We start from the raw sequence: 19,078 nt of genomic DNA on the forward strand, positions 1-19,078 counted from the left end.
GGAAGCCCGCTCCGCGCAGGCTCGGAGAGGAGGGCGACAACGAGCAAGGGGGAGGGGCAAGGCGGGGCCTGGAAGGAAACTTGAATGACAACTCTTGCGCAGGCGCAGACGGCGTCGCCCGCATTCAAGGACGGCTCGCGAGCTCTCGCGCATGCGTCCGAGGGCCGAAACAGACTGCGGTTGCGCATTTGCGGTGAGGCAGTGAAAGGAACTAGTGCGCATGCGTACCCGCAATTGCCTGCGCCAGACCGGGGGGGTCTATCTGCGCATGTGCACAGGTCTTTCGGCCCTTCTGGTCAACGCGCGTGCGGGTTGCCGTTCCTTTCCTTCCCTCCCCTCCCCTTTTCTCTTCGGCGTGTCTCGTTTTTGCCACCATTTTGTGGTGCAGCTGCGGCTTTTCGCCGTGGTTTTTATCCCGCCGTGCTCCGTGCGTGCGAGTCGAAACAACGGCCCTATGGCGGAGAGTCAGTTAGCGGCCGGGCAGGGAGAATCTGCGTCCCTGGGTGGGTCTGGAGTCTCCAGTTCGGAGTCTGAAAACCGGCGGCGGCTGAGCGAGCTGCGCGTGATAGACTTGAGGGCTGAACTCAAGCGCCGCAATTTGGACAGCAGTGGAAACAAGAGCGTCCTCATGGAGCGGCTCAGGAAGGTGAGCAGGGAGACGTGCTGGGGCTACCTGAGGGGGAGGCGTAGCCGGCGCCTGCGCCACTCTAGCCCGCCAGGCGCTGTTGAGGAAAATGGCGCCAAACGGCTGTAGAGCGGAGGGAATGGGGCTGCGGGGACCAGGGGGCGTGCGCCGGGCTCTGGGGGTGGTTCCGTGGAGCCTGCCAGGCCCAGTGCGAGCATTCCGTGCGTGGCGACCGTGGCCCCGTACTTGGCCGTCCCAGGCTCGCCCCTGAGACCTCCGGTCTTGGGTAGTAGCGGTGGGGTGCATGTGTCGGAGTCTGGCGTTTCCATCGATGCAGCGAGCCCCCTCCGATTTCCTAGACCTGCACAGCACAGCGTGTCTGCCGTGGCACTCGGCCCAAGTGTTTCTAGCCTCATGCCTCACTGGGCTTTCCGCCATGCATTGAGCTCCTGGATTTACAGTTCTATACACTGTCTGTTAAGCTTTTTGCTGCATACTGATTTTTTTTCTGGCTTTCTAGCTGGTAGCCTGTACACTGTATCCTCATCAGAATGTTTGGTATGTTAGTAGCATGCAGACTGCCTTCATTGAACTGATGCTTTCTGTCTCCTAGATCTGAGGTTCTTACTCTGTCACAACGCCCCAGGTATCTGCACTGTTGCAAATGCTGTAGGATAGAGTTTTTTTTGTCTATAGGTTACGCTGCTGACAGCTTTCCAGAAACTTTACACCAACATGTTACTGTTTACTGTGTGCTTGTTGATTTGATCTGGTGGTCTTTGGTTTGTATATTCAGTTGCTGCTGTCTAATTCAAAGCACTAGATTCTTGTTGCTGTATTTTTCTGCCTCTGGTGTCCAGCTCTTAAACTCAACAGAAATGCACAGATGGCATTTTTATGTCTGTCTTGATATCTATCTTTATCTTTTCCCCTTAATAGGCTATTGAGGAGGAAGGGGGGAATCCTGATGAAATTCCAGTGGTTTCAGAAAATATCATGAAGAAAACTCCAAAAAGAAGCAGCAAAGGTACAGGGCAGTTAGAGAGGATCTCCACCCTGTCCCCTTTGAGTTTTCTAGCAACTTTTACTCATGAAATGGAACTTTGCTAATCTTTCTTCTGAAGTCTGCTTTTTCTTTTGGAAAAGTGCTTGGTTTAATTTTGGCACTGTTGCTGAATGTTTTGCAGTCCCAAAGCTATAGCTAACGTTACTTGTCTGAGCCAGATTTGGGTAAAACTGGTTCTCTGGAAGAAATCAAGCACAGTTGAATCTTCTAGGGGTGGGTGGTATGGTATTAAACTTAACGGTCACTTACAGAACTTCATGTAATGTAATAAGGCAGGAATTGGTCCACTCAAAGGATCTGTAGGTTTGTTCTCAGAGTTCCCTGAAATTTGTAGCAGGCATTACTAAGTAATGCTGAAGCCACAGCAGTGTTTTTAAAATAGATAATTGTTTTTTTACGTGTCTGTACCTTTACTTTTGAGAAATGCAAAGGGTTTTTTTTTTTGAGGTAGAAATGCAGAGTTTCTAGCAAATTCAAAATAACCTCTGTAGTGTCTTATGCTTATGCTTCATAGCAAATAGCAGTCTCATTTTTCTCTCCAGAAGGCTAGTTTTTAATCAATATCTGAAATTGGATGTGTTTTTAAGGCTTTCACTATGCATCATTTTTCTTATGGTGAGACATAGTCTTACATAATTCTTATTTTTAAAAAATAACTGCTATTTTTTCTGAAATTACTTAATTAGCACAGTTTGATCTTTGTCATCAAATAATGTTGAAACTTACTTTTGTATTAGAGCTGAGCAGAATAACTAGTTTAGATGAAGGATTTTAATTAAATTACTCATTTTGATTTACAGAAAAAGTAAATTTGCGAGATGAAGCTTGAATGTTTTGCCAACTAATTTGTTTCACCCAGATTTTTGTCATTGCACCCAATTTGGAGTGATACTACATTTGCTTGCAAACTAAAATGTGAAATCTTAACTGGAAGGAGAACAAATGTCACAACTGTGGGTAAAAGTAGAGAGGTCTTTGGTAATAACGTTCATTTGCAAATCTCAGAAGAAGACCTCACGTGTGTTATAGCACTTTTAGTGTTGGGATGGAAATAGATGAGATGTTCCCCTTAGCTCTAAACCCCTTTTCCCTTTTTTATTGTAATGTGCTTGTAGTTTTTGAGGAAAATAACGTTGATAAAAGATGAAAAAACAACTTAGAGCTAAGTTTGAGGAGTTACTATTTGGTGCTGAAATGAGCATACTGTTTTCTGTAATGTCAGTTCTGATATGTGTCCAGCTGGTGAGTGGAGCACTGCAGTAATGCTTAACATGTACAGCAGGTTTTTTTCATTGTTTTGTGTTGGGTTTTTCGTTTGGTTGCTGTTTTTCTTTTTTCTTTCTAGTAAATGTCTAAGGAAATGAAGGGTTGAGATAATAAATTACTGCAATCTCAGCTGAGCCAGTTGTTCTGGGGAGTGCACAGCGGTGCTTCCTGAACTCATGACAGACCTCAGACTGTAGCATGGTTCTCAGTTACTGAACTGGGATGGTATATGAACACTCAGTTGTGGAAAATAAGGAAAAAGCAGATAACTAAACTGAATGGAATACCAACTCTGATGAAAAAATAAAACTTGAAGGATACATATTGTTACCTTCTTTTCATAATGTTGTTAGGACGTAGACCAGATGAAGAGGGAGTAGAAGATAATGGCCTGGAAGAGGATTCGGGAGATGGACAGGTATGTGAGGCTGTGTTTGAAGCAAAGTAATGATAGCATTGCTTTCAAGTTACAATGACTATTATATATACTTTTTTTCTTTTTACAGGAGGATATTGAAGCAAGTTTGGATAACTTGCAGGATATTGACATGATGGATATTAGTGTGTTAGATGAAGCTGAAATAGATAATGGCAATGCGGTAGATTGCGGAGAGGAGTACAGTGCTGATAATATTCTTGACTCACTGTCTGATAGTAAAGAAAATGCTGATGCAGAAGTGAAAGAACTTCCAGATCAGCCTACAGAATATGCTGTAGGTAACTTGGAGGCATCCCCACAGTTTTCAGAAATTAAAGAAGAATCAAGAGAAATACCAGTAGTGATGGTATGCATCTCTTATGTGTGTGGAATCAGATTCTTTTTTACTTTTTTAAATTTTTCTTTTTTTAATTAAATAGCAAAACAGTAGCTAAAGAGTATTTGAAACAATTTTGGGCTCTACCAGTTCTCATGGTCATTGCTTTTTCTTCTTTTACATATTTGTGGAAATAGCATTCTTGATTTTTAAAATGCTTAGATGTTGTTTCTACACATGTGACTGTACAAGTTAATAGTAATCCAGAAAGTATTTGTTTTAATCATGCTTTGAAGTCTCTGCTTCATCTTATGTTTACATTCCCATTTTCATATCTTTGTTTAGGAGGACATGTGAGGCATACAAATGCTGTAGCCTTATTTACTTCAGCTGAACAGCAACATTCTGGGAAATATATTCTAGGTTATTTTTTTGTTAAGATAGGATCTTGCAGTTACTCAGTTGTTGAAAGTATTTTTATGTTGGCTTTCTGTGTTTGGCTGCTGCACTGCTTATATGACACTGACCATCTGGGCTAGAAGATAATTTTTTTTTTTCCCCAAAGTCAAGTGTTTATCTCCTGAAAGGTACAACAAAGCATTTGAAGAAAGAAAGTTATTTCTGCCCCATCTGATAGGGAAGTGTAGCTCTTTGTTGTGTATGCACATTGTGTCATCAGTCTGGACTACAAGATTCTAAAGTTGGGTGGTGTCCCCGTCCCCCCCCAAATCTGAAACTTGCAGAAATAAGCTTAACGCCCTATCCCCAACCATATCCCTGCCCCACACAGGTCAAATAGAAATACCTAGAAAGTAGTTTTTTTCTGTGACTAAATTACCGGAGTCCAGGTCAGCTCTTGTGGTCCTCTTTTATCAGTAAAGGAAACAGTTATTGAGTCCCATAGACTTTTTGGCTCTATGTTGTTGCTGTAAAAAACAAAGAAAGAGTTAGAGAAAGTTTGCTGTTGGAATCACCATCCTTAAAAGATTTTTGTGAGCCGACCAACATAATTGAGAGGTAATGAGAAAGCTTAGTCAGTGGGGACTGGGAAGAGGCATGGGGATCATTGGTCAGTTTTTACCCTTATTAGTTGTTTTGGATGCTAGGTATATTTGCTTAATATTGGTTGCCAGTGAAAACAAAATCTTTGATTTCTCATTCAGGTTTCATTCACAATACCATTCTTTTGTAGATAACAAAACGTCTTCTGTTTACTTTTTAAAGGTAGAAGTTGAAGATGTTGGAAACAGTTTAGAGGCTTCTTCATCTGATTTAACCATAATAAAGGTAAATGGTAACCAGCTTTTCTTTACAAACAAAAAGGCATAAAATATGCCATATAAACTCTATGGTGAAACACTATATGTACATGTAGTACATAGTAGGTGCATTATTCTGCAAAGAATAGGAGCTAATACCTTTCTAATTATATGGACAAAGACATACGTATCTGTCAGGTTATATATATTTATATATATATATGGTGTATATATCATACTGAGTTGGGGTGGTAGATTGGATTCTTCCTATCTGTTGTATAAACCAACTCAGTGCCTTACATTATATAGAGTTTCCATTAAAGATGTACATATCGTATGTTGACAAGAAAGCTGAAACTGATCTATTCCTGAAATACTGGCCTTGTTTCCAGATCACTCATGGTAAGTTAAGGACACTTGTAGGTCCAGGTGAAGCTGGTGTTTCTGTCGATCCTGTTTTCAGAAAGCAGACTTCATGAAGTAGACTTTAGAGAAGGATAACATGAAGATAAGCTTTGCTGTATGCTGCTTACATTTATTGATTTATTTACCCATGTGAGTGTGTACTGTGTGTTCAACAGGTGTCTGAATTTGAGAAATACTGAAGTTTTTACACATTTTGTAAAACTTGGAAGACATTAAAAAGTAATGTTAAACCTTCTTGTGAGAAATTTATTTAAAATTCAATGTTTTCAAAGCTGAAATAGGCTAAATTATGGTAATTCTTTTCCTAAATTCTCTCCTATCTTGGGGGGATGAGAGGTGTCATTCAGAATAACATCTTGACTTCTTATGAAATAGTGATATTTCTCCTTTTTTTAATCTTTTTCACTGCAGGAACTTGAAGAGTTACCTTTGGAGCCAGGTACTGTTTTATTGTTCTTGTGTTTTTGTTGGTGTGGTTTTTTTTGTTTGTTTTGGTTTTGTTTAAATTAAAAAAAAAAAAAAAAAAAGTCCTGGGCATTGAAAGCGTTTCATTCTTCATTTAATTCTTTTTGTGTCCCTGGTTGTTTTGGTTTCTTGTTTGGTTTTTCTTTTTTAAATGCGTTGCTGTAGTGTACGTTATTATGGTGGACAGTCCAGGTCATGTAGGGTCATAGAGATTGGAAACCCAGTCATATCACCAGATCTGTGAATAACTGCTTTTTTGAAAATATGTATTTAATGTGATGAAATGGTTCCATAGGACTGTTACTGACAGTGGATTTAAGGAATGAGCCTTAAAGATGTAAAGGTTCTGAAAACAGATCTTGTGATATCACACTGTACTGTAGTTCTATAAATATAAATACAGGAGCGTAGGTAATACAAAACTTTAGTAAGAACAGAAATTAAAGAGTGACTGGACTTCTGAAGAAGGAATACACCGTCATCACAGGAATTTTCTACAGATCCTATTCACTTTCTGGACTGCAAACGCACTCATGTACCATCAGAAGATGCCCAGTTCTCATGTTGCACTGTCTGCTAAAAGAACTTCACAGAAATTTGGAAATTGAACTCTCACTGCCTTGATACGTTCAGTTAAGCATCTCGGACTCTGGAAGCTAACTAGAGAAGAAACAGAGCTGAACGATTTCATGAAGAATATCAAGGATCAGCCAGAAGGTTTTTGTTAAATCTGTGGGGGCATTTTTCTTCCCTGTTAACATTTTAGGGCTGATTTGGTAGTTTGTCAGAGAGCGGTTAGCGTAGTACTTTTAACACTGTGTACACTAGGGTTTTCCAATCTCTGTGTAGCTTAGAAGTTCTCTTGGTGTTAGTGTGGCAGCCATGCCAGTTCCACATTTGTGATTGCTGTATTTCCCTGGTGATTAAATCTTGTGCCATTCTATTCCTGTTAAATCCGTAGAAAATGAGAAAATACTCGACATTTTGGGGGAAACTTGTAAATCTGAACTACTTAACGAAGAAACTTCTGAAGCGGAGCGGCCACATGCACAGGAAGCAAGTAACGTGGTGCCAGGCAAGAGGCTAGCGGAGGAAGAGGACGCTCTTGCTGCCGCTCAGTTGGAGGAAGATGCTTTAGATTTGGACAGCAAATCGGCACAAGCTATGGCAAGGAAGGAAGCAAAGCGTTTAGTTGTAGCAAAAGGGGAGACAAGTGAACAGACAATAGAGGAAGAGAAACCGGACTCTGAATCTTTAGTAGTAGAGACCCTAAGCGATCAGAGTAGCAAACGCTCCCAAGGCCTGGAAGCCTCTAGTGGGGAAACAGCGGAAAAAGGCGCAGGTCCTGAAGCCAAAGGTAGCAAAGAAGATGCCAAGAAAACAGAAGACAAAGCTAATTCTGAGGAATCCCCTGCTACTAAAGAGTCCTCAACCAGTGAGGGCGGTGATCAGAAAAAGAGGTTTGTTTTTTCTCCGTTATAGACCAGATGCTATCTTTTTTTCATTGGTCCTTAAGTGATGCGAATAAGCTGTTTCCTTCAATTGGCCACCGAGACTGATGAAATTGTAGCCTATTGCTAAAGAGTCTGTTTTATTTCTCCATGTGCAGATATTTTTATTTTTTTTTAAACACAGAGGGTTTGATTTCTTTCCTTCCTCAACCTTCAAAGGTTGTTTTCTTAAATTACTCTTATTTCTGTCATCTGCAAAACAGAATTGTCTGTTTAAGGATATGAATCCCATATTTCCTGTCACTCTTCTATAAATTTGCAAAGATAGAGTTTATTTCAGAACTAATTTACTGGTAGGTATCCAATTTTAGTGCACAATCTAAAATTAATGTTCTTTTTGCATATGATTGGTTGAATAACGTGGTGTTTTGTCTTTAGCCCTGTTGAGGAGGACAGAGATACAAAGATAATCTCAAAAGATGAGAAAGGTATGTTTCTTTTCAAAAAACTGTACAAATGAATTGGAAAAAATGTTACGGGGTCAAATCTAACCATTACTTGTGGGTCAGTTGTAGTAAGTAACCATTCAAAGGAGTGACTGGGGTAATAGTTCTGCTCACTTTTTGACTTGCCTTTCTTGCTTTGCTTATTTTTTGTGTCTTAAGTTCCTAAGCATGCATGTGTCTTCACTGTAGTCATTACATTGGAGTCCCACTAGCTTTGTGAATGGTGATAGGTACCAGCAAGACCAGGATTTGTCTGAAAAATCTCAACAGATGCCTAAGTCTATAGGTTTATAGTCTGTGTGGCAATTCTGGTGGGGACTGTTAATTTGGTGAACCCTCAATGCAGTTGTGACATAGGCCTTCAAAGCATGAATTGTAAATTTCAGTTCATGTAATTTCTGTAACCTTATTAACTGTCGAAGTTGTTTTTTTTTTTTTTTTAAAAAGTCTCTTGTGAATTAACATTTAATATTGTATAATTCTCATAAGTGATTGAAATGTTGGAAGACAATATGTAGATGAAAACTCATTAAGACTATTCAAATGCGCATCAAGTATGGAGTTCAGAAGTTAATTTTTGCAGGCTGCAATGTGTCTATTTCAAAATTGAAAGAGGTAGAGGTAGAATTGCATTTGAAGAACTTTATGAAGGAAAAAAAAGGGGGTTATAGGGCAATTACTTTTTCACTGTTGCATTCTTGTGCTACATAGGTTTTTATGTTTGGCTTTTTTGTACCTTAGGCCGTGCGGGTAGTGGTTCTGGCAGAAATTTGTGGGTTAGTGGACTTTCATCCTCTACTAGAGCTACAGACTTGAAGAATCTTTTCAGCAAGTATGGAAAGGTATGTAGTGGATATGTAAATTAACAAACCATTTTATCAGTTTAAAAGGATGACCTTAAATTTAGATCTTATTTTTCCTAATAAAAAACAGGGTAGGCTAAGCACTTAACTTTGTGTTCTTTTGAAACTGTACCTGAAAGTAGCATACTTCCTAAAGAACGTTGTCTGCAATGGAGGGGGGGGGGCAGGTGGGCAGGCAGAAATCTGGATTTTGGAGAATCTCTGTCCAGATATGTGTAAAAATGAGGCAGTTCTCGACAGGAGAGACTGGTGGGTCGTCATCTAGTACGCTATAGTCTAATTATACCTCTTGGGTGTCCAGTGATAGTTAATGCTGTATTAAACTGTTTCATTTCAAGGGGTATTCCTTTGAGAAATCTAGCTTTTGAGGGCAGTCTTCCATTTGTTCTTCAGTGCCAGCTAGGATATGAGACCAGAAGTTGTGGAAGGGAACTCTTTCCATGACCAGCTCCCCTTCCTCCTAATAAATTTCTGAATGTAATATAAATATGCCTCTGTGCTGTCAGAGATCATCATCTGTGGATAAAAACTAGCAGAGGTGTCCTGTAAGAAAAGACAAAGTGGTGGTAGGATTTTTTTAATTATTACTACACCCCTCCTGCTGTGGTGGTTGACCCTAGCTGGATATCAGGTGCCCACTAAAGCTGCTCTATTGCTCCCCCTCCTCAACTGGACAGGGGAGAGAGAATATAACAAAAGGCTCGTGGGTTGAGATAAGGACAGGGAGAAATCACTCAGCAATTACTGTCACGGGCAAAACAGACTCAACTTAGGGAGAATTAACTTAATTTATTGCCAATCAAACCAGAGTAGGGTAGTGAGAAATAAACCCAAATCTTAAAACACCATCACCCTCACCCCTCCCTTCTTTCCGGGCACAGCTTCACTCCCAAATTGTCTACCTACCCCACCCCCAGCAGCACAGGGGGACGGGGAATGGGGGTTACGGTCAGTTCATCACACGTCTCTGCTGCTCCATCCTCTTCAGGGGCAGGACTCCTCACACTCTTCCCCTGCTCCAGCATGGGGTCCCTCCCATGGGAGACAGTTCTCCATGAACTGCTCCAGCATGGGTCCCTTCCACAGAGCTGCAGTCCTTCAGGAGCACACTGCTTGGGCATGGGTCCCCCATAGGGTCACAAGTCCTACCAGAAAACCTGCCCCAACATGGGCTCCTCTCTCCATGGGTCTGCAGGTCCTGCCAGGACCCTGCTCCAGAGCCAGCTTCCCATGGGGTCCCAGCCTTCTTTGGGCATCCACCTGCTCCAGCATGGGGTCTTCCATGGGCTGCAGGTGGATATCTGCTCCACCATGGACCTCCATGGGCTGCAGGGGGACAGCCTGCCTCACTGTGGCCTTTACCATGGGTTGTAGGGGAACCTCTGCTCTGGTGCCTGGAGCAACTCCTCCCTCTCCTTCTTCACTGACCTTGGTATCTGCAGGGGCGTTTCTCTTATGTGTTCTCACTCCTCTCTCTGGCTGCAGTTTCTCTGCTGCAGTAACATTTTTTCCCTTCTTAAATATGTTATCACATAGGCACTACCACTGTTGCTGTTTGGCTTGGTCTTGGCCAGCAGTGGGTCCGTCTTAGAGCCGGCTGCTGTTGGCTCTGTTGGACATAGGGAAAACTTCTAGCAACTTCTCACAGAAGCTACCCCTGTAGCCCCCCCGCTACCAAAACCTTGCCACACAAACCCAATACATCTGCATATATATGTCTTCCTTAAGTTAGTGACCTGCTCAGCAAATTGAAGATGAATTTTCTGAGCTGGTTATTATGGCGGTCTCTTTTTCAGCAGAGCTGTATCAACAATCTGTTCCACAATCAGATTTATCTGTTTCATGGAATTTTGTGTTTGTTTTATACTCTTCAGAACACATGCGGAATAATCTTAAATTTGAACCTTTTCAGCTGTGTTTGTATTGCTGTTGACTTGGGTGTAAAAGCTGTTCACATCATATTCTGTGAAATAGTCTTTAGCAAGGCACTTCTAGAACACGGTTGGCCCAACAGTGTAGAGGTCAAGTTAAAATGATAACCCTTCCTTTGCTGCCTGTCAGATGAGCCTAGCAATGTTGTCTTCTGAGAATGCTGATGGAATGTTGTGTGCTGAGCGTATATATTTCCTTTTAAAAGTGGATTGGTGCTATACTGCGTGGTACTGGTAGACAGAGTTGCTCAAATGGTGATTAAGTTAGAATTTATTTGGCAACAGATCTGCAAACAGAGTAATTTTTTTCCCAAGGTGGTCGGTGCAAAAGTAGTGACAAATGCTCGCAGTCCTGGTGCTCGCTGTTATGGCTTTGTTACAATGTCAACATCTGAGGAAGCCACTAAGTGTATTAATCATCTCCACAGAACAGAGCTGCATGGAAAAATGATTTCTGTGGAAAAGGTAAGTGGTAGCTATTCTGTGAGAGTGTAATGAAAATAAAAGTGTGCAAGTTTAATGTCTGTCTCTTCTTATAAAAATATTTTTGGCTAAAATTCTAGGCAAAAAATGAACCAGCTGGGAAAAAGCCTTCAGACAAAAAGGAAGGTGAAGCAAGGAAGGAAAAAGACAGGCACCATTCTGCAGAGTCCAAATCTGAGAAGTAAAGTGTTTTTTTGGTATTTCTCTACGTTTAAAGGCCATGCATTTGAAATGCAGCCACGTGACCAAAGTGAACAGTAACTGTAATAAATCTTGATTTGCCACTTCATACTGCATCTGAAATAGGAGTAATACTTGAAAATTTTGAATTAGTGATCTACAGCAGTAAGTGCTGCTTAATTGGCCCTCCGTTCAGAAATAAGGAGCTTTTCAGGGTTTAGTATCAAAACTTATATCAGGAGATATCCAGTCAGCTGGTTTTTGGATAAACCGTTATTTTTATCAGAATCATTCGTCCTCTGATCTGACTCTGGCTTGGCCTGCTCTTTTAACTGACAGATATTTCCAGGATTTTGTCTGTTGTTTTGATAGACTGTTTACATGGTTAGTGAGTGATACATCAATATTTGTTTTTCAAGTGGTCTGTTGCTTTTGAAAGAGGCATTTTGCTTTACTACGTTTTGTTTAGTCTTAAAATTTTAAAAGATTTGACAAAGGAGATGCTTTGGCAGGCTAGCCTGCTTGCATCAGGTGTTTAAGGTATTTGTGTACAAAAGCTCTTCTCGTGGAGCTTGACCTCTGCCTGGGTGGGCCCTCTTCCCCCTATGCTAAGCAGGAACTTTACTTATAGGCAGAACAGAAGACTTGACTTCTAGCACTTGAAGTCTCCAAATATTCAGAAGTATTATCTGTTGGTTCTCACTTTTGGTCAGCTTTAGCTTAGTATTGGTTGCTACTCTTAATCGTGCATACAAGTATGCATTGGCTTCAGCACAGCAGCATGGAAGGTATTGGGAGTGGGCTTTTGAGAGTATTTTCCAGAGGGTTTTGAGGGGTTTTTTTTGTGGTGGGTGGGGTTTTTGGGGGGGTTGGGGTTTTGGGGTTTTTTTGACATGATTTGCTTGATCAGAGTAGTTATATAGCACTTTTTGTTAGGTTCTCTATTAAAGCAAAGTTTACCTGTAGGTCTGTTGGTATTAAGAAGGAGGAGAAGACTGACAAAAAAGATGATGCTAAGAAATCAGAAAAAGATGGAAAAGACGAAAAAGAAGGAAAAGAGAAAGATGAACAAAAGGCTGGATCCTCTGATAGATCTAGGGCAAGCAAATCAGGTAATTCTAGCTGCCTTTCAGAAATGTTTTCAAGGATACTTGTTTTTTAAAACAAATTTAAAAAAATGGTACAAAGAGTATAAGAGACTGTGACAAAGCTACTTTATATCCAAAAAAATGTCCTTTATCAGCTAAGTAGGAAATGGAAGAACAAGCATAAATATTCAGAATTGTGGCTGATTAGAAGACTTCAGCTTCTGCAAATCTCAGTGTTCTTATTAGATGTGATTCATAGTTCAGTAAAAAGACCATGAAGTGTACTTAGGAATACTGAGGTTTTCCTGGTGAACAAAAAACAACACCAGAAAATACCTTGAAAACTTTTTTTTCTGACATGGAACACTAGTTACTTAGCAACAAAGTTTTCATAATTATGGATCTTGAAATACTCAAAATGGTAGACTCTGAGTTCTGTGGAACTATCACTGGTTTAGACCTGACACAGTGTGCAGTTCTGTGTGCTTTTTTTTTTTCCTCTCCACTGTGGCAAAGGGATGTATTTTGCAGACAGAAGAATGACATTAAATTTGCTTTCTTTTAACTGTCATTCCTGCCAGAAAACACTACTGTAATTTTGTGATATTACTGCCCCCATCCCCAACTTGGCCAAATCTTGGTAAGCTATTTAAATCATAAATGTATTCTTTCATAAATTATTTAAAAGCTCAATAAAATAACTTTTTGCTGCTTAGTTTCCTGACTGTTTTATATCTCGCAAGAATTTTTGAATGTCTTGTGTATTACTTATTCTTGGATGTATTTTATTTTCTAGCGAGTCGAGGAACCGAAAGGACAGTGGTAATGGATAAATCTAAAGGAGAACCAGTTATTAGTGTGAAAACTTCTACATCAAAAGAGAGGGTGAGTAAAACTTTCAGAGAAGTCTTTGTGTAAAAATAGGTGTCAAATAGCTTTCTATGCATGTAGTTGAAGGGGTTTTTTGCCTTGCATATTGGGAACAGTTATCCGTTTATCACTTTTTAGAAAGCATTAGGGTGTTAAGGATGCTGCAAAGGTAAATGCTTATGCTTCACCTTCTTTATAGTTTTTGTCACTGCGGTCCTAGTTGAAGTTGAGTTGCAATATGAAACTGGTGTTAAGATGATGTGTTTCCTCAAGCATGAGTGTGGTGACCGGTGACCTTTAAGTGGTGTATCATTTGCCACTGGTGCAAGTCAGATCATGTGCCCCTAGTATTTATATATATTTAAACTCTTTAGAAGTTCTACCCAAATTCAGGGTACTTTTCCCCGACCTACTTTTCCATGGAATTCCAGCATTGTTTACCTCTGGGAAGGTACAATAGCCTGTTTTGTTCAGGTTGGCATAACATAGGCCTTTTACCTAGGAATTTTAGCTAAAGATGCACTGTGTTCGACTAATTTATTGTTTTGATTTAACTCAGAGTACAAAAAGCCAGGATCGCAAATCCGAGAGCAAAGAAAAGCAAGATATTTTATCGTTTGATAAAATCAAAGAACAGCGAGAACGTGAACGTCAGAGACAGAGGGAGCGAGAAATCAGGGAAACGGAAAGACGCCGGTGGGTTTTCCTAGTTTGCTCTAAATGTGGAATGGCATTTGGTTTTACTTCCCTTACCTGTGTTTTGAACAGGCTGCAAAGTAGTCTCCTGTTGGCCCTCCAACATCAGTGTCTCAGATCGATTTCGTACTAATCTATTGACAGAACAGACATAATGCCAAATTACAAAGTTTTTTACTACTGAAATCGATCTTCTCTAAGCCTATGATTTTTGGGAGACTTGTTGAATAATAACTCTTGTAGGTGCTTTCAGGTCTCATGTTCTAGTCGGATCAGATTTGAATTTCCATACTTGATTTTTGCCTGGAAGTTCGTAAATACTGTTTGTCAGACTTCTGTCTTGGGACATGCTGTGCTCTATGAACACGTTTCCAGAGCTGACTTAAGAGTAGATACCGTGTTAGTTATGCAGAATGCTTACCCTTGCTTCTTTGATCTGTAGGGACTTTTAATTTTTATTTTTTTTTCCCCCTCCCTAAACAAAGCAGCTGTGATTTAGTTGAGAAGAAATCATTTGCATTTAAGCAGGTAGTGGGAATAACATAGAAACTTGAAAAAGCAAACAAGAAACCCCAGCCAAAACAAAGAAGCAATAAAGCTTAGACTTAAGATTCTTAATCGAAAACACAATATCTCTTTGAATTAGAGAGAGAGAGAGACGGGAACGAGAACAGCGTCTTCAAGCTATTCATGAGCGGGATGAAAGACAGAGGCTCCAGAGAGAGCGAGAACGACTTGAATTTCAAAGGCAGCGTCTTGACAGAGAGCGGTTGGAGAGGGAGAGATTGGAGAGAGAAAGAATGCACATAGAGCAGGAAAGGAGACGAGAACAGGAACGAATCCAGCGAGAGAGGGAGGAGCTGCGACGACAGCAGGAACAGCTACGCTATGAACAAGAACGACGATCTGCCATGAGAAGGCCTTATGATCCTGACGGCAGGTAACGATAACTGCGATGAGATTCCAAACTCTTTGGCCCCATCCAGTTACAGATAGAGCATTTAAAAGCCTATGTAAATTGTGAGTACTCTTGGTAAAGCAGTCATGGGAGCTCGCAACTGAAAGACTATTTACATGTTGCTTTTAACACTTTAATATTGATCTTCAGAAAGAGCAAGTGTCATACTCGTATACCTGCAAGCAGAATTTTATTACAGCATGTTTAAAATTCTTATTTCCCAAAGAAGAGTGGCCGAGAATAGAAACTGCATATTGACTCTAAAGCAGGATTGCTAGTGGAAACAAATACTCATTCTCTTCTCACATCAGCACATGCTGAGATTAAGCTTTTTGTGTAGTGTCGATACACCTAGCTTCCTCTGAAACATGATGCCCCCTAAACACACAAGGGTTTTTAAGTATAAATCAAAAATAATTGTTTGGATAATTAGATTGAATGAGTTCTGATACCAAGAGAGCAGGAAAGGAAGATTGGTTTGAGATTACTACTAATCGTGACCTTCTTTGCAGGCGAGATGACCCATACTGGCCAGAGGCAAAGCGAATGGCAATGGATGATAGGTATCATTCTGAATTTAGTCGTCAAGACCGCTTCCACGACTTTGACCACAGGGATCGTGGCCGATACCAAGATCATTGTTTGGACAGGTCGGCAAGACAGTGTCTTTTCTTCCTATACCTGTATGGAAATTAGGTGTCTTTTTGTAGCTTACTGATGGCTTGAAGGGTGCCAAAAGAGAAGAGCGAAACAAATGGCCCTTGTGCCTTTCTCGTGTCTAATTTTATTATGTACTCGCAATCCTGTGTTTCTATAATTTATGGATATACCAGAAAGAGGCTGCATAAAGATTATAAGCCAAGTCCTAATGTAGTCTGCTGTGATGCTGAGGGAGATCCTGCAGCTTCTCTCGAGATGTATGGAAATCTGGTTTATGAATCCCTGTTCATTGGCCTAAGATTGAGCCATTTCCTTTTGCTTTAAAACTTTTCCTGCTTTGATTTTTGCAGCTTAGCTAGCACAGACTTTTAGTTCCACAGAATGCAGAAATACTTTCTGCATAGTGCTGTTGAGACTTCTGTGTTGCTCTCAAAGGATCTTTGGCAAAACCCATGCTGCTTTGCTTGTGACTCATTTCTGATACTGGTAGGTTCACTCAGTATTCTCCCTTGGTACCACTGAGTACCTGACCATGACTCAGTGATGCCTTGCGTACCCATATTACAGCAATAGATGTTATTTTTATCTCTTTCTATCCTATGAAACAAAAACGCATTTGAATATCTTACCTCTGAACAGACATTGGGATTCAGATTTACAGCATAATGAAAATAAATTTTCATGCGCTATTTCATACAGATATCAGAATTATGATTACTGTGTTGGTTCAACTGAAACTTCTCTTTTTTTTTATTCCAGAAGAGACAGTTCAAGAGGAATACCAGATCGAGATGGGCAGGTGGGTTATACCCAAATAACCACTTCAGTTAAAAAGCCAAATAAACTGACCCCAAAGTGGAAAGAACACAGTGCACATGCTGCTTAGTTCTTAAATGCAACCACCACTGGGTTTAAACTGAACAGATGTTCAAGCAGCAACTGATTTTGCATGTTAATGTATGGAATGTAAGTTATTAAGTTATCCGCTTGCTAGGGCGGTAGCCACCGATTGGGGTGGGGGGGGAACCTCTGAGCGATGGGAGCTATGGAACAGCATCTTTTCAGGCTGGTACATGGCAATAAATTTTCTGGTTAACCATCTTAGCTGTCTGTATTGCATTAAGAGGTAGTTACTGTAGTGTCTTAACCTTAGCAAGGGATCCCTTCTCTGATGTTTATCTAAATGGTTTGTAGAATATAACTGGTGTCATAATGGGACAAGGCAGATGACTGTAAAAGGACAGGTGTGAAAACCAGTACCACACTGGTATACAAAACGTTTCATTTGTGAAGAGGTGGGAAGTAGGCATATATTCTATGTAAAAATTAAAAATCTGGAGCCGGAATGTAAGCCTTAAACCCATCCCACCAAACAAGAAAAACCCATCCCACCAAACAAGAAAAACCCATCCCACCAAACAAGAAAAACCCATCCCACCAATGAGCGGAGTGGAATCTGTGCTGTGAAATAAAATAAATGCCTAGAGTGAACTGCGCACAGTAGCAACAATGGAACTAGTAAAAAATGAGACAGCTACTGTTTTATTTTCTGACAGCGTATAGAAAGGCAGCCTCTGAGGAGCTGAATTTTTGCAATCCTCAAAAGAAATCTTGTATTGATTCTTGGCATAACTCTGTACCATTTCCCTTCCAGCATTACCCAGATGAACGACACGGAGGGCCTGATCGTCACTCCCGGGATAGTTGGGCTGGCTATGGGTCTGACAGAAGAATGAGTGAAGGGAGAGGGATGCCTCCACAAACCCGGTTAGTGCATGTGAAATAAGGGAAGTGATTTGGTGGTTCTTAAAATTTTTAACTCTTCGTGAACCTTTGAAGGGTGATAACGGAAGCAGTTTGACAAGTGTGAATCCTCTTTCCAGATAGTTTCTTCGAGCATCTGGAAAAGCAAGGAATTCACACGTGTAGCTCCCCTGTGCATCAAGGGAATGGAGCGTTGTAGTGAGTAAAGTAGTGCTGCTCAGTTAGCTCAGCTCATAACTGTGGTTCCCTTGTAAATAACTTTCTTTTCTACAGATGAGATTCAGTCCTGTACCAGATGCACCAGTAATGCATACAAAAGTCTCATTTGTGGCTAGCAGTCAGGTTTTAAGGAAATTGAGTCAGAATCTCTGCAATTGTGGGCAACTGAGACTCATCTGGAATTGTAGTGTTTTTTCTTCAAACCAGCTGGTTGAGCTAGGCATATTCCAGATTCATAATGTTCAGCTCTACATTAATATACTAGAGGAATGGTGGTCAATGAATTGTTCCATGTTTGAGTATTTTAGTACGTTGCGATACTAATTATGTCTCTCTAGATCAGAAAAAGATGAGCTTTGTTGTGCGAAGGATGCTGTTCAGCAAGGTTCTCATTGTTTCTCTTTGACCAGTTTTTATTCCAATGATTGGGTGGCTATAGATACAGCTTGATTAACAATTTAATACACTTTTCTATGGGGTACGGTGTTTGGCTTTACCCTATGCTGCTAAATGGACAAGGGACACACCTAGAAGATGTTCTTTTATTTTTTTAAGAGATGGACGTGACTGGGGAGATCATGGTCGAAAGTTAGAGGGGCATCAAGATCGTTCATGGCAGGGAAATGTGGATGGAGGAATGATGGGACGGGATCATGAGAGATGGCAAGGTACACTTGCTGCTTACCAGTGTGATCGTGGTTTTTTCTATGAATTACTGCTGTTGAACTTCTAGCAGTAGTTAAAATTCCTATGGAGCTTTAACAGCATTACTGAGAAAGCAAATAAAATTCTGGGAACAAGGTGGCTTTTTTATTAGGAAAACACAAAAGTCTGTCTCTGTCTCTCTGTCTCTGTCTCTCTCTCTCTAAATTAGGTGGTGATAGAAGCATGCCTGGTCAGTCAGGACCAGGCCATGTGATGAATCGAGGAGGGATTTCGGGGTAAGAAGCTTTGTCAGAGTGCTTATGTTTTAATAATAGTTGACTGATCTGTATAAAAGAAGAAATTCCTGTGTCGATTGTGAAAAATAATACTTCCAGCTTCTACTTAACTATGGATTGGCAAGTAGAAAAAAAACCTAAGCAAACATCTTCTCTCAGTCACGGCAGTATGAATTTTTCTGGCCAATTTTCAATTTGTCTGGTCTTGTTTTTAGGCGCGGAGGGTTCACACAAGTTGGAAACCAGAGCCAGATGATGCAGAGTAGCGGAATACAAGGAGTGTTTGCGGGTCAGGAGCGGACAAACAGGCCGGCTGAACCCCGTTTTACCCGCCGCTACTGAAAGCACTATATATATACATATATATATATTTTTTTTTTAATGCCAGATGACAATGTTGGTGAATTTTATTAACTGGGGTCACCTTGAATTTGTGATTACAAAAAGCAAGACTGCTGCTGCATTGTAGCCAAATATTATGTCAACTTGTTGATTTGGTTTCTTTTTTTTTGTAATAAACATGTTCTTGGTCAAACATCACTTAAAGTTTCTGTTAGTGAAACATTCCATTTTTCAAAAATAATAAAATCACTTTACGGCTACTAA

At 40.5% G+C, this 19,078-nt stretch overlaps 1 protein-coding gene across 6 annotated transcripts; it reads left to right on the forward strand.

Annotated features, from left to right (window-relative positions):
- The first annotated feature begins 72 nt into the window (after positions 1 to 72).
- LOC104311075 (scaffold attachment factor B1) lies at positions 73 to 19,078 on the forward strand. Of its 6 annotated transcripts, XM_069790692.1 has the most exons (21): positions 73 to 646; positions 1,565 to 1,652; positions 3,311 to 3,375; positions 3,464 to 3,742; positions 4,937 to 4,999; positions 5,809 to 5,836; positions 6,824 to 7,322; positions 7,752 to 7,801; positions 8,561 to 8,661; positions 10,929 to 11,078; positions 11,177 to 11,277; positions 12,243 to 12,388; positions 13,161 to 13,249; positions 13,794 to 13,930; positions 14,577 to 14,870; positions 15,401 to 15,538; positions 16,308 to 16,347; positions 17,203 to 17,315; positions 18,087 to 18,199; positions 18,406 to 18,472; positions 18,688 to 19,078. In XM_069790692.1, exons 1-21 carry the CDS (start codon positions 221 to 223, stop codon positions 18,812 to 18,814), a joined length of 3,114 nt encoding a protein of 1,037 aa, XP_069646793.1. In that variant the 5' UTR covers positions 73 to 220; the 3' UTR covers positions 18,815 to 19,078. The 6 variants fall into 6 exon arrangements, 5 of the variants coding, with proteins under 5 accessions (XP_069646793.1, XP_069646794.1, XP_069646795.1 ...); XM_069790693.1 differs by lacking the exon at positions 18,406 to 18,472; XR_011325939.1 differs by lacking the exon at positions 18,087 to 18,199 and having other exon boundaries at positions 74 to 646.

This window comes from Haliaeetus albicilla, chromosome 8 (genome assembly GCF_947461875.1).
Source record: "Haliaeetus albicilla chromosome 8, bHalAlb1.1, whole genome shotgun sequence".
Taxonomy (NCBI): domain Eukaryota; kingdom Metazoa; phylum Chordata; class Aves; order Accipitriformes; family Accipitridae; genus Haliaeetus; species Haliaeetus albicilla.

What these genes read in the sequence shown, in the direction of transcription:
- LOC104311075 (XM_069790692.1), top strand. Translation starts at nt 221, where the DNA reads ATGCGTACCCGCAATTGCCTGCGCCAGACCGGGGGGGTCTATCTGCGC. An exon ending in CCTTATGATCCTGACGGCAG is followed by an intron (nt 14,871 to 15,400) that starts GTAACGATAACT and finishes CCTTCTTTGCAG; the next exon opens with GCGAGATGACCCATACTGGC. An exon ending in GGATCATGAGAGATGGCAAG is followed by an intron (nt 18,200 to 18,405) that starts GTACACTTGCTG and finishes TCTCTAAATTAG; the next exon opens with GTGGTGATAGAAGCATGCCT.